Source organism: Linepithema humile, chromosome 7, assembly GCF_040581485.1.
Source record: "Linepithema humile isolate Giens D197 chromosome 7, Lhum_UNIL_v1.0, whole genome shotgun sequence".
In the NCBI taxonomy this organism is placed as follows: domain Eukaryota; kingdom Metazoa; phylum Arthropoda; class Insecta; order Hymenoptera; family Formicidae; genus Linepithema; species Linepithema humile.
The window spans coordinates 7,589,371-7,614,132 of NC_090134.1; the positions used below are offsets into that span (position 1 = coordinate 7,589,371).

The window sequence follows — 24,762 nt, forward strand, 5'->3', positions numbered from 1 at the left end:
TTGCTTCTCGTTTCGCCATGACGCGATTTCCCGGAATCTGTGTATTTCGTGTGAATCTCACACTATTCGGTCATCCGACGAGCCTCATTATCTACAACATTGGGGACAACATCGCTAGGAGCATCTGTGGTAGCATTGATAGGAGGAGCATCGAGGGGATCATCGAGGGGATCATCGCGATGGATTCGAGGCGACGTACGTTGCTTGAGATATTGAGAAATCATGACCACCATGACATTTTTCAAATCTTCAACAACGAACAATTGGCGCCCATTTCTTGTACTTGATGGTAATTCGTTCGGATGGTAAATTCACGCATCTACTTTATTCACGCAGAACAAGTTTTATTTATTATTGAGTGTCGATAATGTCAAATAACTTTCGCGTCCGAATTTTTATTTTGTTCCATAATGTGTCGTGTGAATCGGGAGTGCCGAATCATTTGACGGGCGATTATTTTAGTATTAATTAATCCGCGCGATTGTGTATTTTTTTTCAATATTCGCGAGTGATATCGGTCGCGTTTCGATGGATCGTCGTCCGTCGAACGAATTCCCGCGTTTCGCGTTGTTCGCGTCGAGTGTGTTAGTGCATCGAAAAAATGTGCATAGTAATCGTGAGTGCAAAGTAATCGCGAGTGTATCGAAGAGGAGAACAAGAGGAATGTCGTCGTGAGGAGACAGGGAATTGTTGTCCATCTACAATGTTCGACTGACGAGGATACAGGGAATTGCTGTTCATCTACAATATTCGGCTAACGGTGAGTGTTCATACACGCTTACATTTGCAATCAGTACAATCTATTAAATATGTTTTTTTAAAGAAATAACTATTATTATAATATGTTCTTATAATATAATATTTAAGAAATAAATATTTAGAATTTATATATAATTTTTGATGCTTACGCGTGATCTTCAAGTAACATAAATTTGACGTAATTGCGAAATTTTCGGTGACTTCTCTTTCTCCAAGAAATGTAATATATTTTTTAGAACTGCAAAATAAATAAAAATTTATTTAGATACATTAATTCTATATTAAATACATTAGATTTGCGAGAATAAATTATTTCGCTTTCGATTTTGTTAAAGTAGCAACTGCGCGTTTAATACTTTCGCTATTTTTAATATTTCTATTATTTTTGCATTACCTTTTTTATCTTCGGAATCCATAAACATATGAACGATGGAAAACCGATTCAATCGGCTTAAAGAGTATAATAGGTTTACGAGCAACTCTGTGTCTTTTGATGTACAGAATTGTTGCTCCAAGCAACGCAATATAAGACTGAACATTGCTGCATCCAATTTATTGCCTATAACTATAGATTAAAATTCTTTTCATGTTATGTTTTTTTATCAAATAACTATTTGTTAAATACAAAACCTAAATAATTGTTTTCCGAACCACTTAATTTATAAAATATTAAGAACCAAATATTAAAATAACGGCACAGACTAGCGATTATTTAATTACGAATGCAAATAATATTCAAATATTAATTCTGATGTATTACTTACTTTTTTCTATATCTTCGCGTGCTATACATCGCAAAAGTTTCGCGTGTAACTTCAAGTTATCATTGTTCTTTAAGGATTGCCACAAACGTATAAATTCGTAAGGAGATTCGATGTTCTTCAGTTTCTAAAAAAAATTAATTAATTAACAAATTAGTTAAGAGTATAAAATATTTTCTTCATACATTTTTAATATTTAATCTATTCCAAAACTTTAAATTGTACCTGAAGATCCATTTCCAATTTTTCGTTTTCTTTTCGATTCTCGTTAACTGTGTGAATCTTATTCAATGTTGTATTCGTTTTCGTTTTATTTTTTTTCCCAGGAGAAGCTACGTTTTTATTCTTCTCGACATCCGATTTTTTTGTTGATATGTCATCTTCCTCTTTTTTCAATCTAGTCTCTTTTTTCATTTCCATGCTTGTTTCGTTAGAATAGCGAATTTTTCCTCGTTTTTCACATTCGTTAGCTGTTTGAACTTTGTTCGGCGTTAAATCCGGTTTAGTTTTATTTTCCTTTTTAGGGGAGATTAATTCCTTATTTTTACTTGCATATGATTTTTTTAGTGGTGTATTTTTCTCTTCTTTCAGACTCTTCGGTTCTTTGCACGTTTCGTCACTCGGTAGTTCTTCGATAATAACTGTGGAAGGTTTTGTCTTATGAGGTGATGATATGCATGAAAAAATAGACTTTTTTAGGCTGCCTTCTACGTCACGTGATCTGAAAAATGAGTCGTGAGAAATCGTGAAAATGTCATCACTTCTGATAATATCTGGCAATTTTGATGTTTTATTTTTGCTGCCGAAATCTTTTGCAACAGGTGATAATTTATTGTCGCTCGCAGAATCTCGTGCTGTTCTTCCCTTGCTTTTATTGGACGCGGCATCCGCCGCTGGTGCTGCTTTGTTGCTCTCGGTTTCCACGCAGTAACTCGTTTTTATGTGCGGCATCGTCGCAACACTTCGCGAAGAGCCTGGCGCTCTGTCGCAATAACATATATCGCTGTTAACACGCCGTTTCGGACACTCAGTGCTGTTCGTTTTCACGATTCTCTCCAATTTCATTCGCTCGGCCTTGTCTTCGCTGTCGTTGATATTTTCGATCTTCATTCTGCGCAAATGTAGTCTTAGCAACTTAACGACAGCAAATATAATTGCTATCTTTATAAATTGTCATAAACATATTTGTAAACGTATTACAGTATCTCGACCCTGATTTTTATTATTTTAAATTTACTCGATAATTTAAATAAATAATGAATTAGAAAATTAAATTCTCACCTTATTTTTCTCGATTCACGTGGTTTTCTCAGCTTGTTCACACCGGATATTGCTGTTTTGTTAGTTGGTTCCAATTTTAAAACAGATTCATAATCGGCCAATGCCTATATATAAAATTACACATCAGTTAATTATGTTGAATTACGAAATATTATTTATGAAGAATGCAAATAAAAATTTCCTTTTAATTAAAGTCTTTCTTAAGTGCTTCACTTTTTAAGTAGTTAATCATATTTTGTGCAATTTTATTTTTAGTTTAATTAATTTTATTATAATTTTTATTATAATTTTATTATATTTTTATTAAAACTTATTGAAGTCGAAGCAATAGAGTTCTTTATATTTATTCTCTGTCATAAAATCTTTGTCATAAAATATTTATATATCTTAGTGAATATGCGCTGTTATAAATTGATGCAAATATTCATATTTATAATTTTTATACCTCGTGCGTATTTTCAAGATGCTCCAAGGATAATGCCCGGCGAAGAAGCGCTTTGACATTTCTGTAATCCATGCTAAGTACCGTATTGCAGTCATTAAGCGCGTCCTCGTAACGCTGCAGTTTAATAACTGAACATATATTGACTCACAATCAGTGGAACCTTGTTATACAATACAGAGCTAACAGATATTTTAATATAAACTTTAAATTAGAATTAGAAAATATTTCTTATTGATTTCTCTATATTTCGCATTATTTTTCCTAATGTGAACTTTAATGTTTCAGTTTAATTTTCTGGTAATTTTTTATTATCTATTAAGTTATAAGAAGTATTTTGTTAAAAAAATTGCAAGAATTATAGATGATGCATTTTTTTATCACACAATTGCATATAGTTATTGATTTGTTAAAAAAGTCTTTTTACTTACACGTCATAGCGCGATTATTATAAGCATTTAGATTTGAGTCAATCTCGATGCTAGCATTGTAATGTCGAAGAGCTTCCTCGTAATCAGCCGCTCTGAAGGCTTCATTTCCCTTTTCTCTTTCTTGGGCTGCCATTACGTTCACTTCCGTACTGGTTAATGAACCTAATAATAGATTCAAAGATTTAGTGCTAATATTCTATTAAAATCAATGGAAGACTGAATTCTATGCAGATTGATAACATTACACAGAGAATATTATGTAGATTTTGATAATTTTGTTAACAGCTATCGTGGCTTCAAAAAATTATTTCACAAGCTTACGTTTATCCACTGTTGTTTTATGTGCTGTCTTATTCGTTTCATCCAGCTTCTTTCGCCGATCTTGGATTCTCTTCATTTCGGCCTGTCGCTGCTCATCCTGCAGATCTATTCTGTTTATCTCTGTATCGGCATCGTATTTATCCCAAGCTGCATAGTCGCATGACGATATTCGTTTGGGTTTATTGCGCTTCTTTCCGTTGACGCTCGTTTTTTTATCCTGAAAATATAATTCGCCAATTATGGACAAGTCTATATCACATTTCATTACAACTCAATTATGTATTAATCGATAATTATTCATGAATTCTTTAACCTTGTGACAATAAATTAATTAATACAAAAATATACAATAAAATATGAATTTCCGTGAGCAAGAACCACTGATATTTCAATGAAATATATATTTGTGTACTTTAAATATTAAATTGACATACTTTTACAATATTCGGTTTAATCTTCCGAATCTCCGGCTGTGAATAGGAGTCGTTGATAAGGGTGGTTTTTCCTTCATCTAGTTCCTTTTCGCGAGTTTGCATCTCGCACATCCAATTGCTTATGTCGTCGTCAATTTCCTGTCGTTCATCCGCATTTAGCATACTTCGCCTCAAAACTGGCTCCGCCTTTCTCAAAACGACGCTCGTAGGTTTAATCCTAGCGAGACGTTCCTCGGCATGCCTCGTCAAATCTGGATATGTTCCTTCTTCGCCAGAACTGGTATTAAACCGCACGCAGAGATGTTTATGACGAATCGTTAATAAACGTGCCGGAAAATAACGGGTTTAATCACATTTTAAGCAGCAAGGTTGCAAATCTCGCGGACGATTAGCACACAGATTAAAAAATTATGTACTGTAATTATCACAACGTAGTAAGCATTAGCGGAGAAATATGCAAAATAGTAAGCACTCGGATGAAATATTTCGCTATGATTTACTCGGATCAAAATTTCTAACACGTCAGAATAGAAGATAAAATAGCAGCATTAGCATAAGTAAAAAATTCTTTATTTCTCTAAATTTATGAGATTTTAGAGAATTCACTGCAAGAAATTTATGATGAATCGTTAATAATCATTAATAAACATGCCGGAAAATAACAGGTTTAATGATGTTTCGAGTAACAAGGTTGCAAATCTCATCCGTCGATTAACACAAAGATTTAAAAATTAGTGTGTATTATAATTATCATAATATACCGAGGATTAGCAAAAAGATATAGGAATAAATAATAGGAAGCATTAAGATGAAATTAATATTTTGCATAAAGAGAAGTTTTGTGAGAAACCGATCTTAAAAATCTAATCAACAGATTGAAAAAAAAGTTTTCAGTGCCAAGACACAAATATTAGCATACGTGTGAGATTTATGTTTCTAAATTTACTGCGTTTCAAAGAACTCACCGCAAGATAAGAACGATTCGCTCCAATGTTTTTCCATCGGTGCACTGCGATATAAATTCGTACGAGAGATGGCCGACTGGTATGTTGTACCGCTCGAGCAAACTTTTCTTCTCGGGTTTCTGCGCGACGCTAATTATATCTACCTCCTCGTTGCCCATGATAATGCGAATGCGGGGAAACGATCCGAAGATTACCACCGTAAACCATGTACAGGTTACCTTCGTCGCTTTATAGACTCGGCGGAGACAACGGTTGAATAGCGGTTGAATATAGCAATCGAACCGGATTTGTTGGATCTCCGCAAGCGTATATCCCAATCACACGCAATTACTACTTGACGGTTGTCCCTGCTGACGCGATCTCTGATGCGTTGCTCGGTTACGCGGTTGTTGATTTTCTACGTCATTCGCTCTTCGTTCCAACGATCGATAGTACCTGAAATGTAACTCATTCGTTATTCTAAAAAACGCAAGATTGAAAAGAAGAAAGAAAAGAAGAGAAGAAGAAGCATTGTTATAAAAAATATGTACTTATAAAAATGCAAACAGTAAAAAATGAGCCTTGTTTAGATTTTTATAATAATAGAAAATAGTTTCAAATTTCTTTCTTATCGATACTGCATATATTTTGCATCTCTGAATCCTTAAAGCTCTTATAATATACAATACTGAGAAATTGCATAATTTATTCACTACATTTCCGCGAAGAGAGGTCGTATTGCAAAGAATTTACCCGCGTAATACATTCTGAAGGAAGATAAATTCGCGTTTCCACCTTCGTGGACGCCGCATCTCGCATCCCCGCGCGCAACATCGTTGCATACGCGAGAGTAGCGTCTTCTTTTTTCGCCTTTTCAGCCTCCACCTCTCGCGAAACACGCGCTCGTACACCGGCGCTCGGTCCGCGCGCACGTTTACCTGTTAACACGGCAGTCGGCTTGTAGCTCGCCGTAACGCAACTCGCAGCAGTACGCGACGGACGAAGGAAGCGTGCGGTTGTTGTCGTCGTCGTCGTGGTTGTCGTCATCGGGTCGCTGTCGTGCCGGTCTCCAGTGAGCGAGCGCAGCCAAGTGCATATTAGACGAGGCGGCCGCGAGCGCCGCACATTCGCCGGCGAGCGCTCGCTGTGAACAGTGAGCGTGTGCGAGAGGCCGCGTATTTTACTCTCTCTCTCTCGCGCGTTCGTTCTCCTCCCGTCACAAGTGTACGCTCCGTGTGATGCACTGCTCCGAAATCCGTGCCGAAAGCATGCGAGCGTCTCGTAATTTTCTTCCCGGAAGTCCACGCTCCTCTCGCGCGCGACCGGCTTTGAAGTTGCATCTGTGCGCGCTCTAATAATTGTGCACTTCTCGGTAGTCGGCGTCGTCGAACTTGTTAAAGTGCGAACTCTGATCGGCAAGTCGGGACACGGAGTCTCGAGTATCGATGATGTGTTCCCGGAATTACAAATCGAATTGAGCAGTGCGTGGACGCGTCGTAAGAGAGAATTCAACACTCGTTGTGCAAACTGAACTCTAAACATTTACTCCGGCTTGATGTGTTATGATAACCGAGTCACGATTGGCGAGTCGTAGTTGATTTTTTTTTGTTTGCTGAATTTTGCTCGCCAGGTTCGACTTGTGCAAGTGCGATCATTGTGTGACAGCAGGTAAATTATTCCGTTGAGAAAAAAATTCGCCAAGAGGTTTCAGACCGCCTTTATCAAAGATTAAAGACCATTGATTGAACTTTGAAGACAATCACGAAAGTTAATTTTCTTATTAAAGCGTGTTGAAAATTAATGAATCCAATATTGCCGGCGTGCAATTTGCTGAAGTGTCTTGGTGAAAGAACGCTCAACTAGAAATGTATTATTTAATCCACGGGTTGTCGGCCTTCCTCGATACACAATCGATGCTGTCCGCGGTTGCTGTTAATCGACAGAATTAATTTATAACAAAAAAAAAAAATACGGACATGTTAATTGAAACCGCACGCGTGTAAATGCGTATAGATTTCAACGTAGATAAAGAATCGATTTTTCCAGCGTTGATTAATAATTAATTGCCTCTCCGTCAGGATCGTTGTATTCTCGCTGTAATATAGATGCTAATTAGTGATTCAATTGATTACGATTGCCGTCAATCTGTGAAGAGAATCGGAGCAGACTGATAGAATCTTGGGAAGATACAATTGTTGCGCAGGAGAAAATCAGTTTCGTTAAATAAACAATCGGCACATCTGCGCATCATCTAGTATTTGCGCGTCGCGAAACTGGCTACGTGAAGAAACCGATATGCGGTTTCCAATTACGTTCTTCTATCGCGAGCAACGAGTCGATTTCCACTTCACGGTAGCTGACGCGTAAAAACGCCTGCGACAACAAGCTGAAATTCAAATAGATAAGAACGAAATAGAACGCTCAACCGATCACACGTCGTGACTGCAAAATATTCATTGAATTAATTAATCGAAATTATTTTCCACCTTGGAAATGTCTCGTCACTTGACAAACATAATTTCGTTTCATTTAACGTTATATAATGCGATTTTACTTAATTGGATTTTGGCATTATTTAAACTAATTTGATTTGATTTATTTTATTTTAAGAATCAGATGTGGAACGACTTGAAAAACAGGGCAGGATTATTCTATAAATAATTCTCGAAAAAAAAAAGAAAAAAATTTGCATGGAGATGTTTTTAAAAAGCCATCAATAATTTCATATTTGTTGTCGCTCGTTGAAAACGCTGAATCGCGATTTATTCAGTATCAATAAACACTTATATCATTTGACGTAAGACCACGTATCATCACATCGGCAAATCCTGCTTACATTCACCAAATTTATGTGACTGAAAATTTCTGGTTTTTTGTTTTAATGTCTCACTTTTTCATTTACTTATTTATTTTGATGCCTCACGTCTCATAATCGCTAAAAATCACCAAGTTATTTTCTCAGCAGTTACGTTATGAATCCGAGTGTGAATTTATTATCTAAATTTATGATTTAAGGCGAAATGTGTGTTCGATTCGCATTTAATTTAATTCAGCACATTTTACGGTCGCGCATTGTTGTCCAATATCGTGACGAGTTTCGCGATAAGGTCGTGTTACAAGCATCTCGCGTGAATAACTTTTGTCGCAGTGCGCCCAGCGAGATAATGAGATTTAATACGCGATACGGAGCGCGTTATCTAATCTGGGTATCATTTAAAGCGTGGCAGAGGGAGAACGAGAAATAAGTGACGATTTTGCGATTTCCGATAAAAAGATTTGGAGATTTTTCTCTTGAGCATTTTTTATTATCCCGAGTGCTAATTATTTCCCCGCTCTTTCCCGTCCTTCCGTTACATCTATTACTTCGCTATTACGTTAATTGTTTCTTCATTATGTCAATTATCCCCCCCGCTACGTTAATTGCTCCTCGCCTTTTCTCTCAATAATTACTTTCCAATAATTATGTTATTTGCTTATTTTCCACGTTAATTACTGTTTAGACTTTTAGACTTTTAGTTTTCATTAAATGTTACGCGTTTCTTTCTGTTTTAACGTACCGATAAAAAGTATCAACTAAACTGTAACCTTTTAGGAGAGTCATTTATCAAAGTTTCTTTTTAAAAGTTCTTATGGATTACAATCACGTGCAGAGAGAAAAGATATCAAATATTCTAGACGGCAAACGGCAGCTGCGCACCGAATTCTTCTTTTAATTAAACTCACCGTGCTTCGCAAATGTTAAAATTAGCCCGCGACATTCAGAAAAACGTCCGTACAACAAAACAAAAGCTCGTACGTCGCCGCGGGGGATGAGTGCATCTTACTTTTTTCACAGTCGTCGTCCGTCGTCGTCACTGCGCGCGCGAACGGACGAGCGAGCGAGCGAGCGAGCGAGCGGGAACGCGTGCGAGTCGAATGCGTGCGCCGGTGTGTGTGCATGCGTGCGTGCCTGTCTTTTTTTCGTAATCGCCGACGTGTCGGCGGCGCCAAGCTAGAAGACGCGGAGGAAGGCCGACGACCCGTTATAAATGGAACCAGAGAGACGGCATTTCTCGAATCGCTGCTTGTGTTGTTATTCGCAGCGCAGCGCCGCAGCCAAGCGAGCACGTACGAAAAAGTCATCCTCGCTTCCGAGGTGCGAACGAGGGAACCAGCGCTGTAATTCCGAAACGCGAGCGGGCTATTGAATCCGATGTAATCGACGGGATGAAGGAGACCAGCGGTAGGAAACGGAAATCCAGGAGAAACCGGAGTAGAAGGGGACAATTCTAGAGTTCCGATAAAGAGCAGCTGGCAGGCGGTTTAATTAGCACGCGAAGTCGTGAGGTATTGACACTCCGTATCGAGAGACGGGGAATTAACGGTTGCCGATCAGTTGAAATCCTCGGCTTTCACTTGTGAAAATAAATATCACAAGTGGCATTATTATTAGCCTTTTGAAAATTCTCTAAGCGAAGGGAGGCAATATATCGGCCGACCGATATATCGCTCGGTGTGAATTATCGAATAGTTGCAGCTGAGCACAAAGCTCTTCTGAAACAAAGGTTCTCCTATGAGAATCTCGTCGCTGGAGAACGAAAGAAAAACGAGAGAAAAACAAACTGCGCGTCACCTTCAAAATACTCGGAAATCGCGATAAGATAGCGACGGCCGTTCGTCGCAAATAAACAGTTGCCTTACGGCGCGCTCTCGACGAGTCGCGATTCCTGGACGAAGGACGCGCGATCACGGCGACCGACTGCACCGAGCTGCGAGTTTCAAAGTGGATCACCGACGCGGGATTTCACAAGATCGACGTGTCGTCTAAAAAAGGCCGGCTGTGTGTTACTCAACGCGCGCTTTATCGCGCCATTAAGGATCGCGCGGGGAAGAACCGCTCGTCGAACGTGCCGAGCCGAACTCGTAATCGCGATTACGTACGTTCATCACGCCAGTGAATCGACGCGGCTGTCTATACGTCGACCAGCTCGCCGCCTCTTCGAAGTCGCCGGGAATCAACAGGAATCGACGCTACCATTAATAGCTTTCTGAGTATCTGAATAGCAACAACTTCGGCCGACGATTGACTGATAATTGAATACCTGGTCTCTCGGAGTAAAGTAGCGAGAGTGAGAAGAAAGCGTTAAATATCCTCACATGTCAAAGACTCTGTATTTTCTACCGATGCTTTTTGTAACTTTTCTTGCGTGTCCGGGAGAAGCCGGCAGTAGTCGATCGGCGCAACAATTAAATAGACACCGTCGCGGCGCGAGAAAGACGAAAAACGGATCCAAATACCGTTCATGTTATTAAGGACGAAATTTTATAGTGCGCATCGGAAATTAATTAGTGATATCAATATAATTCGCCGTAATAACATTGCCGTGGAATTAAACGGCGATGAATCGAGCTGACGGTTGATCGGTCAGCACAGTTAATCCCGTATTTAATTTCGTGAGTGTGTTCGCAATTGTCGCGAGTGCTCAAGAAGAAGGACATCGGGCCTTTCTTCGCGCGTGTGCATATATGTATGCACGCACGAGTAGGTCAATGTCCTGACGAGGACCTGGATGTGAGTGCGGCGGTTAAAGTGCAGAGTGATGTAATTGGCGCATCCGTCGCAGAGGCGATTTGTGATGCCAGCCCGAATGATACTTAATTCACGCAGCTGATGACAAACGTAAACAGGATCAAGGTGGTCGTCCTCGGCGGCCCCAGAGTCGGCAAGTCAGGTGAATCTCCCTAAATTCCACGTCATTATTAGGAATAATTTCTCGTTCGTTTTCGTTGATTCCGTTATCTGTGTCATCTGCAAAATTTCAATGATAAAATTATCAATATATTAATTTTAATTATTTTAGTAATTAATTGCAATTATCGAAACAATTAAATTCCGCAACAGACTTATTTGCTTAAAAAGAAAGAAATTAGAATCAAATTATGCAATGCTTTGCTGCATTTTGGGATTTGCAATGCAGAAAAAAGCTTAGCGCTGTTGATTTCGCGTAAAATTAAACTGCAATAAAACGGATTGCAGAATAGGTTCGTCGATATTGATCTCCGCGAGATTCCGAGACATTCCGTTTTTAGCATTGTCCTATCGAGATTGATATTAATTCACGCGCTCGCCGCGCGAATAATAACTAATGCGCGATGGAAAAAAAATTGCAAGTCGATTATGGCGCAACGGCGTGAAATATTGAATCACGTCGGAAGGACGTTCATTATGGCGGGCGATACTAATATCGCGTCGCCGTGCAGCGTGTAATTTCTGCGCGTTGTCTAATAGCGCACCGACGCAACGCATTGAATGAAAGTGCCGTTAAGATGGATACGCATAGTCCGCGGAATAATACGTTGCATTAGTTAACCCGACAGTCGCGCGACGCATACAAAGCGAGCAAACGAACGACGATAAGGCGGTTCGCCGACCTCGAATAAATCCTATTAATAACCACTAGGACCCGCCGCCTTAATAAAGCATACTCCTTATTTTACTTTATTTTTGTCTAAGTCTCTTCTTCGTCTGTTGTCCAATTTTGCATCTTTACGCTGTTGAGTTACCGAAGCGTCTCACTCTTGGATTGTTATTGTCCTTGAAGTTTCGCATTCTCGATTCTTAGACAGTTGGATCTTTCTATAAGATAGTTGCTAGCTTTAATGTTGGATTTTTAGATTTTCTGTAGTCCAGAAATCCTCGGATTTTCACATTTTCTATTGTCCAATTGTTACAGCTTTGCAAATTTACAATTTGCAATTAAATATCGTAAAATTTATGTTTATTACATTTTTCCGTTAATATATTTAATCGCAGTTCGTTACTTCTGTATTCATGTGTTACGGGCGCGAAATTGATCGCAGTGAAACACGCGGCAATGTCGTTCGTTCTACTTTTTTGCGACGAAAACTGCACATTCTCACGCGGTGGCGGCGCCGTCGGTTCGCCGATGGAAGAGGGATATCTCGATGGTAGGGAATCCTTAAAAGTCTCTCTCGTGGGATCCCGCTGGGTATAATAAGGACTTCCGTGGACGTTATCGGATATCATCCCGTGTGAGCGGTGGAGGGGGTTGCGCCACGCCGCGAAAAATTCCGCACGGTTGCAGCGGCAGGTTGTGAGATCTGGACATCCGATACATCCGTCCTGTTACTCGTGGTGTCCGATCCCTCTGGATTCCGTTTACGCGGTAACATTCCTCTCGTTATCGCACTTTCGCCCGATACATGTGCGGTAACCTGAAAAAATGCGAAATTAATTAAACTGGATTTTTCTACAACAAAAATACAAAAAATTTTGTTGAAATTCTATTCGTTTCAAATTTGATGTGTTTAAATTTGAATTTTGATTATTATTTTACTAACCTGCATAATTGTAATTAATGTAAAAATGTTGATGAAATGTTAAACGTAGCATTTGACCTGGTATTTCCGATTAAACCGTAACTTTTTAGCGAGATGTCGATTTCGCAAAAACTTCGCTTACGGCGAAGAAGCATAAAAAGAATCGTAGTCTCGCGAGAAACGTAAGATTATTATCTACAGTCATTTATCTGCGTTAACGCTTATTGAAGAGCCAATTGGAGATTCGCTACCAAGCAGCGACGTGTTCATAAATTCATTTGGTCTAAACGGCTTGCTTTATTGCCGTGTCATAAGAAAAGCGGACAGACAGAAAAAGAATAATAGCTCGTGGTAGCCGTACTTCTCAATGGATTCTTTTTTTTGCAACCAGCCGCGATCAATCTCACCACGATCAATCTTTCATTACCTTTTTGATATCTTAAATACTGTAACAGTCCAAACATAAAACTTTCTACAAGAACTAAATTACTATTTATAGTTTTGTCTTCTATTATGTTTTACACCTTCTCCATTTCAGAAAAATACTTTTTTGTTAATGATACATTTTTTTACTGAAATAATAAATAAAAAAAGAATTCATATACAAAATTGCTTGAAATAATTGTCTTTGAAAGAAATTAAGTATAAAAATTAGGCGTTCTGTGATACGAAATATAAAGCGAATCGGTCCGTTTAACTATTTGGCAGTTGTAACAGTTAAGATGTAGGTGAGCAAAATTTGTTCCAATAAAAGATCGCGTTGAGATCTTCGGGATAGAAAGGAAACTTCAACGAGACATTGAGGATGCGCATGGCTAGTCGCGCCGCGCCATCCCGATCCTTTTTTTTTATTCCTCACATCTTCCTCTCTTTCTCTCTTCTTCTGTCTCCCCTCTTATCCACGGCGATCGTGGCCGTAATTACTATTTTCTTACGTCCACCAAGCGGCTTATCCACCAACGATCTATCTATAGAACCCCGCGCTGGCAACCATCGCACGTCGGCGAATGGTACCGCGAATGGCTACGTTTTGCTCGTACCGTTGCATCTTCCACATTACACACAATTCTCCGCAGGTGACTTAATCGGCTTCCCTCTTCTTACTCTTCTTCTTCGCTCTTCTCTTCCTGCTTGCTCTTTTCTTCTCGTTTTTTTTCTCTCTTTTTCACTTGCGCAATCGATCGAAGAATCTCTTTTTTTCGGAGATTCTTACTCTTTTAAAATCCACCCTGAAATTTGATAGTACTACTGTCAATTTTTTGTTATTAATTTATATTATTATTAATTTTTGTATTTCGGATACAATTTTTTTTTGCGAATATTATCACAGCTGATTTTTGAATTTATCGCAACGTTTCATGCTCTCTGAGTCCTTCGTTACCTTTATCTTTCATAAACACGACGGGCATATTGTCACGTTCAGTCGGGCTGGCCCTAAGATAAGAACCTTACAAACGCCCTGTATCTGGCATGAGTGTCAGGTTTCCCTCGCGTTCGGACCTCAGTGTGATGGAGAGCACGCTTTCATTAGACTCAGACGCTTGGCACAGATCGCTGTTGGGACTATTAAGCATTACGAGCGACATTCCCGTGTCCGCATCAATTACTTCGGTTCGCGCAGCGTGTATAGGATTACGGCGTGACGTTGTCTCGGTTTGATGACAGTCATCTTTGAAAGGGAGTAGATGTCCGCTTGATTATCCGAGTCTGGCGTACTGCTAATCATCCGCGATGCCTTTGCGCGGACCGTTGAAAATTCGGAAGATAATCGGGAGATTTTTCTTCTGAAATCAAAATACAATGAAAATTGTCAGTTAATTAATTTTCTATTGTAATGGTAATATTTTGTCTTCTGTAAAGTGTAATAAAATAAGTAATAATTTAACATCTTCCACTGATATTGAGAAATTTAATTTTGATGTATGTTTGAAAAAGATGCTGCGAAAATATGCTAATCTTTCAGATATCTAGCTGTTTTTAAAACAGTGTTAAAAACATGACGTAAAATACACGCGTGATTCATGTTTTATTAATAATCATACATATTCAACTCACTTCGATAAATTAAAAATAAGAATTCCTCTCTGAAAAGATCCTAGATTCCATTGGTTCATTGGCTTTTCGCGATCGCGTGTTGAAACCTCTTTGATATATCGCCGTCCAACTGCGCGGAGATATTTCGAAGATATGCACACACTCTATCTTTCATCTCAGCAAATAGCTCACGAATAAAGTTCTATATTCCGTTTCTGCTCGTGTCTCCACCTCTCCTCTCCGTTCTTCGTGATATTTCTCTCTCGCTCCTTCGTCGTCGTCTTCGTTGGGCTGAACCCGACGACAGATTTATAAACGGTGTACCTACGGAGTACGGAGCGGCACGAATCTATGTACTCGATAAGTCTTGCGAAGATCGAACGACGACGACGACGATGACGGTGGCGGCGGCGGCGGCGGCGGCGGCGTCGACGATCCAACGAACGTCGTCGACATGTTGAATCCTAGGCCGCGGTCGCAACGAAATGAAATTTATGAAGCAAGAAATTTATCGGCAATCTGTGAGAGAACCCGTTCAGATATTTATGGTTTCTTTATTAGTGGACACGCGGCGCGGAATGAGTTAATGGCGTTTCAACACCTGCGCGTACGGGGCGCGTCCTTTAGTTAGACACGCGTGAGAACGAACACGTCTTTTTATGTAATTATTTATAATTATGATCCCATATATATTATCAGACTCACCGCGATTATCCGCGTGATCGTGTTCGAAACTAATCAATGCTTTTTTCGTTCTTTCTGTTACAGCCGTGGTAGTGCGGTACTTGACGAGGCGATACATCGGCGAGTACAGCTCGACCAGTGGTAAGTGTTTCTCCGTCATCTCTCTGTTTTCGTTTTTTTTTTATTTCGCTTTCTGAAAATAATTACCGATGTGGAGCGTGAATAATTGCATCCATTTGTTGCTAATTTCCGAGGCGTTGCATTCGGAACAAATGTCCCGTTCCTATCCGAGTTCCTTTCTCGCTCGCTATCGACTTATCTGCCGTGGGGCGGGCTCCGGCTCGGCGCGCGAAACGCTCACCCCGGAGTATAGCGAAACGCGAATCTAAATCTCGATCAGTTGCCTCGCGTGCTGCGGCGCGCGCGGGCCGCGGCGGGAAAAACCCGCCGTGAAATATTCCCGCGCTTAAAACCGGACTCTAATTCAAGGGTGCTCGTGAAAAATCTTAATCATGGCGCCTCGCGAGCGACGTCCCGAGGGCATTCTAGCGGTCACAGAAATACACAAGATAGCAAAGGGGAGTGAGGGTGCGGCGACTGCGGGGTTTTGTAAAGAGGTAGAGACGGAGGAGGAGGAACAGAGACGCAACGAATACAACGCCGGACTCGCGGAGGGCGGAGATTTAAACACTCGATATGAAATAGAGCCTATGGGGAGGGTCCGCAGAATGCAGATCTCTCCCATAACTCATGCAAGCTACTTCGCCATAATAATTGCCGTGCACGCCCGCGGACGTATAAGCTACGACGGCGAGTTTCGCGGATATCCGAGCCGCCTGGAAAAATCCCTCGTGAAGTATTGTCCCCTTAACCCTGAACCGCGCGTATTTTTGTAACACCTATGTGGCTACGGCCGGCCTATGCATTCTCGCCGACGTTTGCTGTGCGAGTACCACATTATTTTATCGTGATCCTGATAGTTATAGGGATGTTACAGTCATGATAATTAGAATATATAACTATGTAAAATGCCTAAATTTATTTGATTACAAAACTGCGTTAGTGAATGCGCTTGAATGGAAATTTATCCGGGATTAAGTTTCCTTTTTAGAAATTTATTTTTTCTTTGCGTCAAAAAAAGATAAATATAAAAATTATTACGTCGAATATTTTACAATTTGTACGTTCTTAGTCTTCATTTTTAGTTTCCAATATTTTGAGCGAATGATTATTCGTGCGTCGATATATTGTTTTATTTAAATTTTTTGTCAAGTTAAATGGATTTTATTTAGAACTATTTGAACGAAAAAACTATACTCAAATTGAAATTTGTAAGGCTTAAATTAATCCGCAGGAAGTTTCTCTTTACTCTACGTAACGCGCGGAAAACTTCTCGGCACAATAGCGCAATCATCGATTTATCGAATTTCTCTCGTGTATAACTGGCAGTCAGAATCAATCTTGATCTCGATCGATTTAGCTGCGATCGATAACACCGGACGAAAGTGGAAGGGTGCCGCGCGTGAGAGCTCTCTCCTACCATCGGTATTAATTAATTTCCTGGGAAAATGATGGATAATCACTGTTGAACGTAACCAGGAAGCGGATAATCTCGCGTGTCCCTTCCCCCTTTGCCGCGATCGAGAGAGAGGGAGGGATAATCGCTTAATCGATCCTCAAAGATGATGCCGTGGGCGCTACGATCTGATCACCTGTCCATTGAGAATCAATAAAAAATGATAAGAATGACGACGGAAAAAAACCGCGACGTAGACACGACAGGTAGTGTCTGCAGATATTATACAGGCCGCTTCATACAAGATAAACTTTACGAAATGGCCGGAAGCATAAATGAATATTGCAACAAGTGCCTTAATCTAAAGATAATTTGTTTCCGTAATAAAAATCAAAATAGCTTTTAATATATATTTTTTTTTTAATTTTCTAAAATCTTTTGCAGAATTTGCAAGCGTAAAATTTTAGAATGTTGATACTACATTTTAGAATTTTGGAATACTGCGGAAACAGTGAATTTTTGGGTCTTTTTAACGTTTTTCTAAACTTTGAGATTGGCTAGAATCAAGATGCTACTGCACGATTTGATCGCGTGCAGTGGCACATCTCTTTTTCTCTTTCAGCGCATCTCGTGTGAAACGAATCGAAAATGCGTCGACACTTCGTGCGACTCGTGCGCGGATTATTGCGCACACTTTCGTTCCCGGTCGTTGGAGAATCACTTTTCCGAAGAAAACGCCCTCGAACGGTGAAAGCGGGGCCATTGATTTCCTTCGGCTAGTCTCCGTGGCGGACAAATTGTGGAGAAAAATTCTGCTGCATATTTATAGAAATTAATTTGTTCACACGTCAATCTAAAGTTTGACAAAGAAAAAATTAATTTTTAATGAATTAATATTCTGTTAATAAAATGTATATTATATTAAACCAATTAATTTTTTTCAAAGAACTGCGGAGAAAAATAAAAAGGTTAAAAATATATAACACTTTAGATATATAAAAGCGTGAAAAGTCAATAATTTGAAATTATAAAGATCTAACTAATTTATTCGCTAAATCTTACCGAAAATCTCCGTAAAGTCTACGTATAATATCTAAATATTCAAGCGACGATAACAACGGTACAAAATTGCCATTTATTATTGGCTTCCATCGCACGACTTAAATTTGATTTCTCGAAGAAAGATCGAGGATGATCTTCCTCGGCAATTTCGATTACAAGGCATTCGTATAAGCGCAACATCGTCGTTTTACGGGAGATACTCGCAGATAATCGGTCCTTTTCATCTCTCGCCACGATGCAGCGTCCGCGCTTGTTATTATTTTGATCTCGATTAACAATGCAAATCTCTCTTTGCATGGAATAATTCTAGGCAATGATTTAGAAAGCGAGTCTCGTTGTATTGTCGATCCTCTCCCGCGCACTCGGATGGGAAACGTTTTGTCCGCGCGCGCGGAGAGAAGATTGCATCGTGCATCCCGATCGTTCGATAGATCGACGATAGATCACGTATTCGAGATGGATCCCTGGCAAAAGCCGAATCCGTACGGTCGGCGACAGTTATATTCCCAGTTACATTCGATGAAAGTGTGCCACGATCTTCTTTTTAAATTACAATTATTGTTTTTTACTATTCAATCTTTTAGAAATTGTATCTTGTATTTTCATCAAACTTGTTCATCACAAACTCGACTTTATCTTCTGATATGCAAATTCTTCTAATGTTTAGATTAGACTGTAATTTTAAATTACATTTTTAGATTTTTGCATATATATATATTAAACATATTAGACTCGGTTTGATCTACGAAATCCATTTGTTACATTTTATCTTTTAGCTTTAGCTACATTTAGTTTCTCTATTTCTTTTTATAAACGTAGAAGAAATCGTCACGTTTCATAAACGGAGTTTAAACTACATCTCGCGGTCTTGGAAGCACGTCGATAGTTCCACCACCGGAGGATGCAATGAATTTTCCGTTGCAACGCTTGGTCAAATCGTTTCTCCATCAGCATTGTCCGGCAATAAAACTTTCTCGAGCGTAACGGCCGCTAATATAACGAGCATCCTTATTTGCTTGTTTCTGCGCTTCTCCGGCTCTTCGCTGCCGTCGCTACGAGGTGTTTATGAGTTTATTTATCGTTTATTTATTGCGTTTACCTTGTTAGGGCTACTGTGTTCGATGCGCTTCTGTGCCTTCTTTTCTTCTTCTTGATATGCACGTACTTCTCGAACGCATTAATTAGTTTTCAAAAATATGAGCTTTCTTTTTTTCACTTGCTTTGTCAAAAATGTGAAGTTAAAATCTAAAAGTACTGGTAGAAATTAAAGAATGATAAATATCGAAATCTAAAAATTAAAATATTTAAATATATAAAACTTTAGAAATGAAATCTTAACATTCTCGGTGTTAATATTAGAAATAAGAACTGAAGAATTTACCAATCTAAAAAAACGTAAGCATTTAAAATTACAAATATGTGACGAATATGTATTGTTCAAGTGTTCAAGAAACCATGTGTAAATAATTCGAGCGTGCAACATTTAAAAAATGCAATAGTTTCAATGTGCGAGTAACCTTTTTCGTAAATTTCTAGCGAAAATCACGTGTCATTGTCGACGCGCATAATGACACAGCACTAAGCGCCAGCGTAACTAATTGGACTTATCGTCACTAACTGCTCTGGCACTTTCGCGCATTAGCCGCGTTTTCTATCCTTGGGAAAATGTTGTTTAGACTTTTTCAAGCCGATCGAACTATCATCGAATTGAGAAAAATTATTTCGCTTGTCTTTTTACGAGTTGTGTAAGATATTTACTGCGTTACTAATCAATTTGACGGTAATATTAACTTCGTAATTTTTATTTGTTTCAGATTTTCTGTACCGGCATAGCGTCACTATTGACAATGTCACGACGGAAGTCGAGATACTCGACACTTCCAGGTGCGAGGTAAGTTTCTATTACGATCTAATATCTGATCTAATTAAATCTTAATATTCTAAATATTATAGAAAATAATTTCTTTCCTCGAGAAATTGAATTACACCTTAATTATAACTTTGAATTATATATCAGAGAATAAAATTATTTAAACATGTTAATGGAACGAAAAGCAATTTAAAGAAATTATTTTCTAGAGTTGTAAAACTTTTCGTAAAATATTAAAGATCTCCTTTTTTCGTCATGTTTTTACGAACAATCGTTTACAATAGTACATTGATTTGACATTTCCGTATTTGAATTATGTTTGGTTGCGTGAGTTCTCGTCGCGAGGGTAATAAATAATGCATCGGCGCAACGGTATCCTGCACATTCGCGAGCCTTTTATCCTTGCGGTTTGCGAATGGTCCTGCACAGTTCTCGAGTCGAATCCGCCTTGCGATGTGCCTCGAGACGCGAGGTAGGATCTTTTCAAAGGCCTGGTCTAAATATATCTTCTTTCATTGGAGGCCCCCGGAGGGCCTTACAGCCCTTCAGGCCCACGTCCGTCATATCTCGGCGAAATAACGAGCGGCTCGCGAATCGCAGAGGCTATATACCGGTGTTCCTGCGGGCAATTCTTGAATCTCTAACACGTGCGTGCTTAGGTTATCCAAAGAGAAATCGATAACGAAAATTTAATAATTACAAGCGATAGGAACTATTATTTTATCTCCATGGTGTGGTGTATTTAGCATATTTTATAATATATTTAAGGATCCTGTGCTTTTTTACTGAAATATTTGCTGATATTTTTAAATAAAATATTTGTGCTTAGCACTTTCCACTTTTTAATACGCTATGTATTTTATATAAATATTATCTTTGATAAAAATGATAGTTAATGCTGAGTCTTCCCGAACGGACGATCGACTCTAGGTCGAACGTTTCTACCCTGACCTTTCGTAACCCGATTCTTCTAGAATACGGTAACGAACGAACGTTGAGCTCTGAGGCGGAAATCCTGCGAGTTGGCCCGTTAGCCACGTATTTGAATTGAATAACGATCGTCTTTAAATTCGTATCTAGGCGATTGCGACTGCATGAACAACACATGGCTTCACCTGTCGCGGCAACAGCTCATTGAAATTCCAGTGAGGTCGCCTTATAGTATGTCGGATAAAATATTGTTTTCTTTTTTTAAGAGAATTTTAAGGGATCATAGCCAGATTCGAATATAAACAGCGATAAGCTAATTTTGTCTTTTGTCTTTCTTAAAATTTTCCGTCAAATTAAAAAAATTGTTTTAATTTGTTTTAAAGTCGCGAAGTTCCTTAATTCAAAAATTTCCAGATTTTTATCTATTTGTCAAATTTTTTAAATTTTTATATGTGCTGCTTATATGCTTTAAAAATATAAAGATTCAAAGTTTTAATGTTTAAAATTTCTAAATATTGAATTTTTAAAATTTAAGCTTCTGATCTCTTAAGTTCCGAATTTTCAAAAATGCAAAATTCAACTTTTGTACTTCCAAGTCCTAAGCTATATGTTTTAGAGGATACTATATGCTTAGAGCGGTAATCGCTCTGTAATTTGATAATAGCACGGATAATAGCATGGATTACACAGCGGCAGAATAAGTTGCAATTTATTTTTGTGGACTCCGCGGTTTCGTTTTGGCATTTAACTGTATCCTTCCCCTCGATGAGCGGTGAGAAAGTTCATTCATAGAAAGTATTTCCTGCATAAGTTCAAGTATTGCGACTCTCTGGCGCCTTTTCGACGTGGCAGAACGATTGCATGCGTTTATTACGTAGAGTTAAACACGAATACCATACTAAAGAGCAGACTTTCATTATCGAGTAATTTTATTGTACCATTACATTGATGTTATATCATTATAATGGAACAGTATATATAAATTAATCAAATTTAAAAAATTGCCTTTTATCTAATGACACAAAAATGTAATTTATATTAGAATGGTTGTCTAATAAAATTTCTTGCTTAGAAATGAAGATAATTTGAACATATTCAAGAATTGATCTCAATTCTTCTAGGCGGTGATAGGCATAATTCTTTGGCAAGGAAGTTTTAAGGGACATTTTAAAGCGGATTTTCAAAAGCCGCTTCTCTCACGAACTGCTTACACGCACATTACTACACTGACACCCGTTGGTTATTCGGTAGCGCTGCAACGAGACTCGATCAGGCCCGGGTTGTTTTTAGCAAACTGGTTTTTCTACCCGAGGCTCACAATTACCAACTTCCTTTTTTGCGCTGCCCCCCAAATGTTTGCACCTGTCGCTTAAAAGATCGCGAACCGTGATCTGTAGAATGGCACACTAGATACGAATCTTCGAATGCTACGATCCAATAAATCCTATCAATGTTTTATTTCCTAGATTTTCATTTTTTTAGAAGTTATCAGATTTTCGAATTCAAGAAGATTTAAGCCTTTCAATTCTTTCAAAACGTAGAATTTTCTAAGTTTAAATAAATTATTAAAATTTTATACTTTAATTTTCCTCGAATATTGTTATTTCTAATTAATTTTTAAATTCGCAACTCCATCCTTTAAAGTTTAATTTTTATTCACAATAATTTCAAATATTCTATTTTCGACACCACTGCACCATTAACTGACACTACACGACTCGCTGGCAAACAATGCTTGTCCATTTAGAGAACCTTGTACGTAGAACGCGTAGGGATGCATGCACCGTTACCGTGTGTATACAATAAATAATCTGGAACAGGAAGTGACTGTGTGCCTGCGAACACAAAATTACATTTTAAATGCTTCTTTATTTGTTAATATATTGTTAGAATTCTAAAAAAAATATTTCAATAAATAAGATAGAACAATTCGAACATAAAAATTTTAGTTAGACAATATTCTAAGTGAATAGAAACGTTTTAAATGTCCATTAAGCTGATACAATCACTTTAGTATAATCAAATTAAATATATATACAAAAATTTAATGCTATTTTGTTGCTTCAATTGTTTAGTTAAAAAAATGGTTATGCCAATTTAAGTTTTTAGCACAACCGCACAAAATATTATGGAAAAGTAAAAAATAAATGATAATTTTGCGACAAAATAGCACTAGATTTTTGTATACATTGAATTTGATTATACTGAAGAGGCTATGTCAACATTACAAATTTTGTCAGTTTAGTAAGAAAACTGTGGTGAGAATGTTGTCAGGGAACAGGATCTAGGAAGATCGATATCGATGTGGATTAGTGTGGCAGTGGTGCAGGAAGTCGACGTGATTCCGGGTAGAAGAAGCGGATCGTTAAATACGCCATCAGCGCGCGGACACTTCTCTCTAACTCTTCCGCACCAATATATCACGTCCGAGGTTCTATTGTAAACGAGATTTTTAGGTCGGTCTCCTTTGCTCCCGGTAAATCTTCGCGAAACTCCTTCGCGCTTACCAGGATTAATCAATCCTGGGCAACACGATGTTTATCACGAGTGCAACATTTACGAGCAACATATCATTTTCATCTCGGCATTTTTGTTATCAAGTTGCATCCACTATTAGTCACGTTTAACTTTAATAAATCCGCGAAAGCTGTTAGCGATTAAGATTTTTTTATACGAAGAGATTACATTCACTTATCTCTATATTTACATTTTAAGGTTTCAATTTTCAAACTCTCACGTTTCAAGTTTCAAAACTCCGATGTTCTGAAATTCTGGAGTTATCAAATCTTCAAGCTACGGCAGAAGAGGGAGGAAGTTGAAAAACTGTGAGGAGTAATAAGGGTTGTGGTAGGAGGGATAACATGCCGAGACGCGAAAGTAACAGTCCAGGAATAAGCTCGCGCCGAGCTATTAAAGTACGATTTGGAAGAAATAAAGGAGAAGAATGTGCGTGGCGATAACACGTGCGAGAGAGAAAGCGTGAGAATGAAGGAGAGAGGATCTAGATCACGTGTACAAAATAACCCAATCGAATCCCTTCGCGCCGCGAGTCGAAATTCCTTACATGAAATAAAATATTTGACATACATATTACAAAATATTCCTTGCGTTTAAAATTTTAATTTTAATAAATAGTTTACTATTGTATTTTGTATCGTATTTTATTCTCCAAATTTTTACCTGTAAATTCGTTAACGTTATCGTTGTAAGATAAAAATTAATTTTGCTTGATTGAAATTTCGCGTTTTAAAGGGCTTCTTTGGGCTTTAACTATTTCGTATTCTAACACAAATAAATATACGAATTAAAATTAAAGATAAATATGTAATAAAAATGTCACGAAACACGTTGCATTGCTTGAACACGGCTGCCCGCGCTATGAATTTCAGTGGAATATCTTATTATAGTTACATATTAAAATTTCGAACACAAGGAATATCTTGTAATATCTTGTAATATCTTGTTATGTGGAAAGTTGTCACACATACATATACAAACAATATTTTTTGTTAAACATTATTTCGAGGATATTTATCTTTAATTTTAAGTTTTTTAATTTCTTCAATTTCTTCGAGTCCCAAGTTTTTGCATTTCTGGATTTCCAGGATCTCAAATTTCTTAAGTCTCAAGTTCCAACGCGAACGCACAAACGCCCGAAGTTCTTAAATTACCGAGGAACCAAGTTCTCAAGTTCCGTGGGACAAGAATCCATATACCGACTATCTGAATTATCTGAAAATCGTGCAACGAATATTAGAACAAATAATCGATAATTCGTTGTTAAACCATGGCCTCGGTCGCGCCACTAAAATGCATAACGCATCGGATGTTCGCGGTGTAATCTTTCCAATTATCTCAACATTCCTCTCACTTTTGCCGATATCTAACCGCGATATTATATTCACCGATTATATTTAACGTAACAAAGGGAAACGGCTTAAATTCGCAGGCATATACATACCTCGTATTTCAA

General features: G+C 38.3%; 2 protein-coding genes across 3 annotated transcripts in view; one reads left to right on the forward strand and one right to left on the reverse strand.

Annotated features, from left to right (window-relative positions):
• Window positions 1–242: 242 nt before the first annotated feature.
• Spag1 (Spag1 axonemal dynein assembly factor) lies at window positions 243–5,947 on the reverse strand. The gene is made up of 10 exons (XM_012372974.2): window positions 5,395–5,947; window positions 4,430–4,706; window positions 3,996–4,212; window positions 3,675–3,836; window positions 3,247–3,374; window positions 2,802–2,905; window positions 1,746–2,631; window positions 1,524–1,647; window positions 1,154–1,324; window positions 243–997 (listed from the first exon to the last, which is right to left on the reverse strand). Exons 1-10 carry the CDS (start codon window positions 5,550–5,552, stop codon window positions 918–920), a joined length of 2,307 nt encoding a protein of 768 aa, XP_012228397.2. The 5' UTR covers window positions 5,553–5,947; the 3' UTR covers window positions 243–917.
• A 422-nt stretch (window positions 5,948–6,369) lies between these two features.
• Window positions 6,370–24,762, forward strand: part of LOC105675691 (ras-related and estrogen-regulated growth inhibitor-like) — a 74,164-nt gene continuing 55,771 nt past the window's right edge. For both annotated transcript variants that reach the window (XR_010891348.1, XM_012373002.2), the window contains exons 1-4: window positions 6,370–7,041; window positions 9,456–11,084; window positions 15,496–15,552; window positions 19,804–19,880. Coding sequence is in view for 1 of the 2 variants with exons in the window: in XM_012373002.2 (XP_012228425.1) it covers window positions 11,024–11,084; window positions 15,496–15,552; window positions 19,804–19,880 (195 nt within the window). In the remaining variant the exon portion in view is untranslated. The remainder of the gene's footprint in view (window positions 7,042–9,455; window positions 11,085–15,495; window positions 15,553–19,803; window positions 19,881–24,762) is intronic.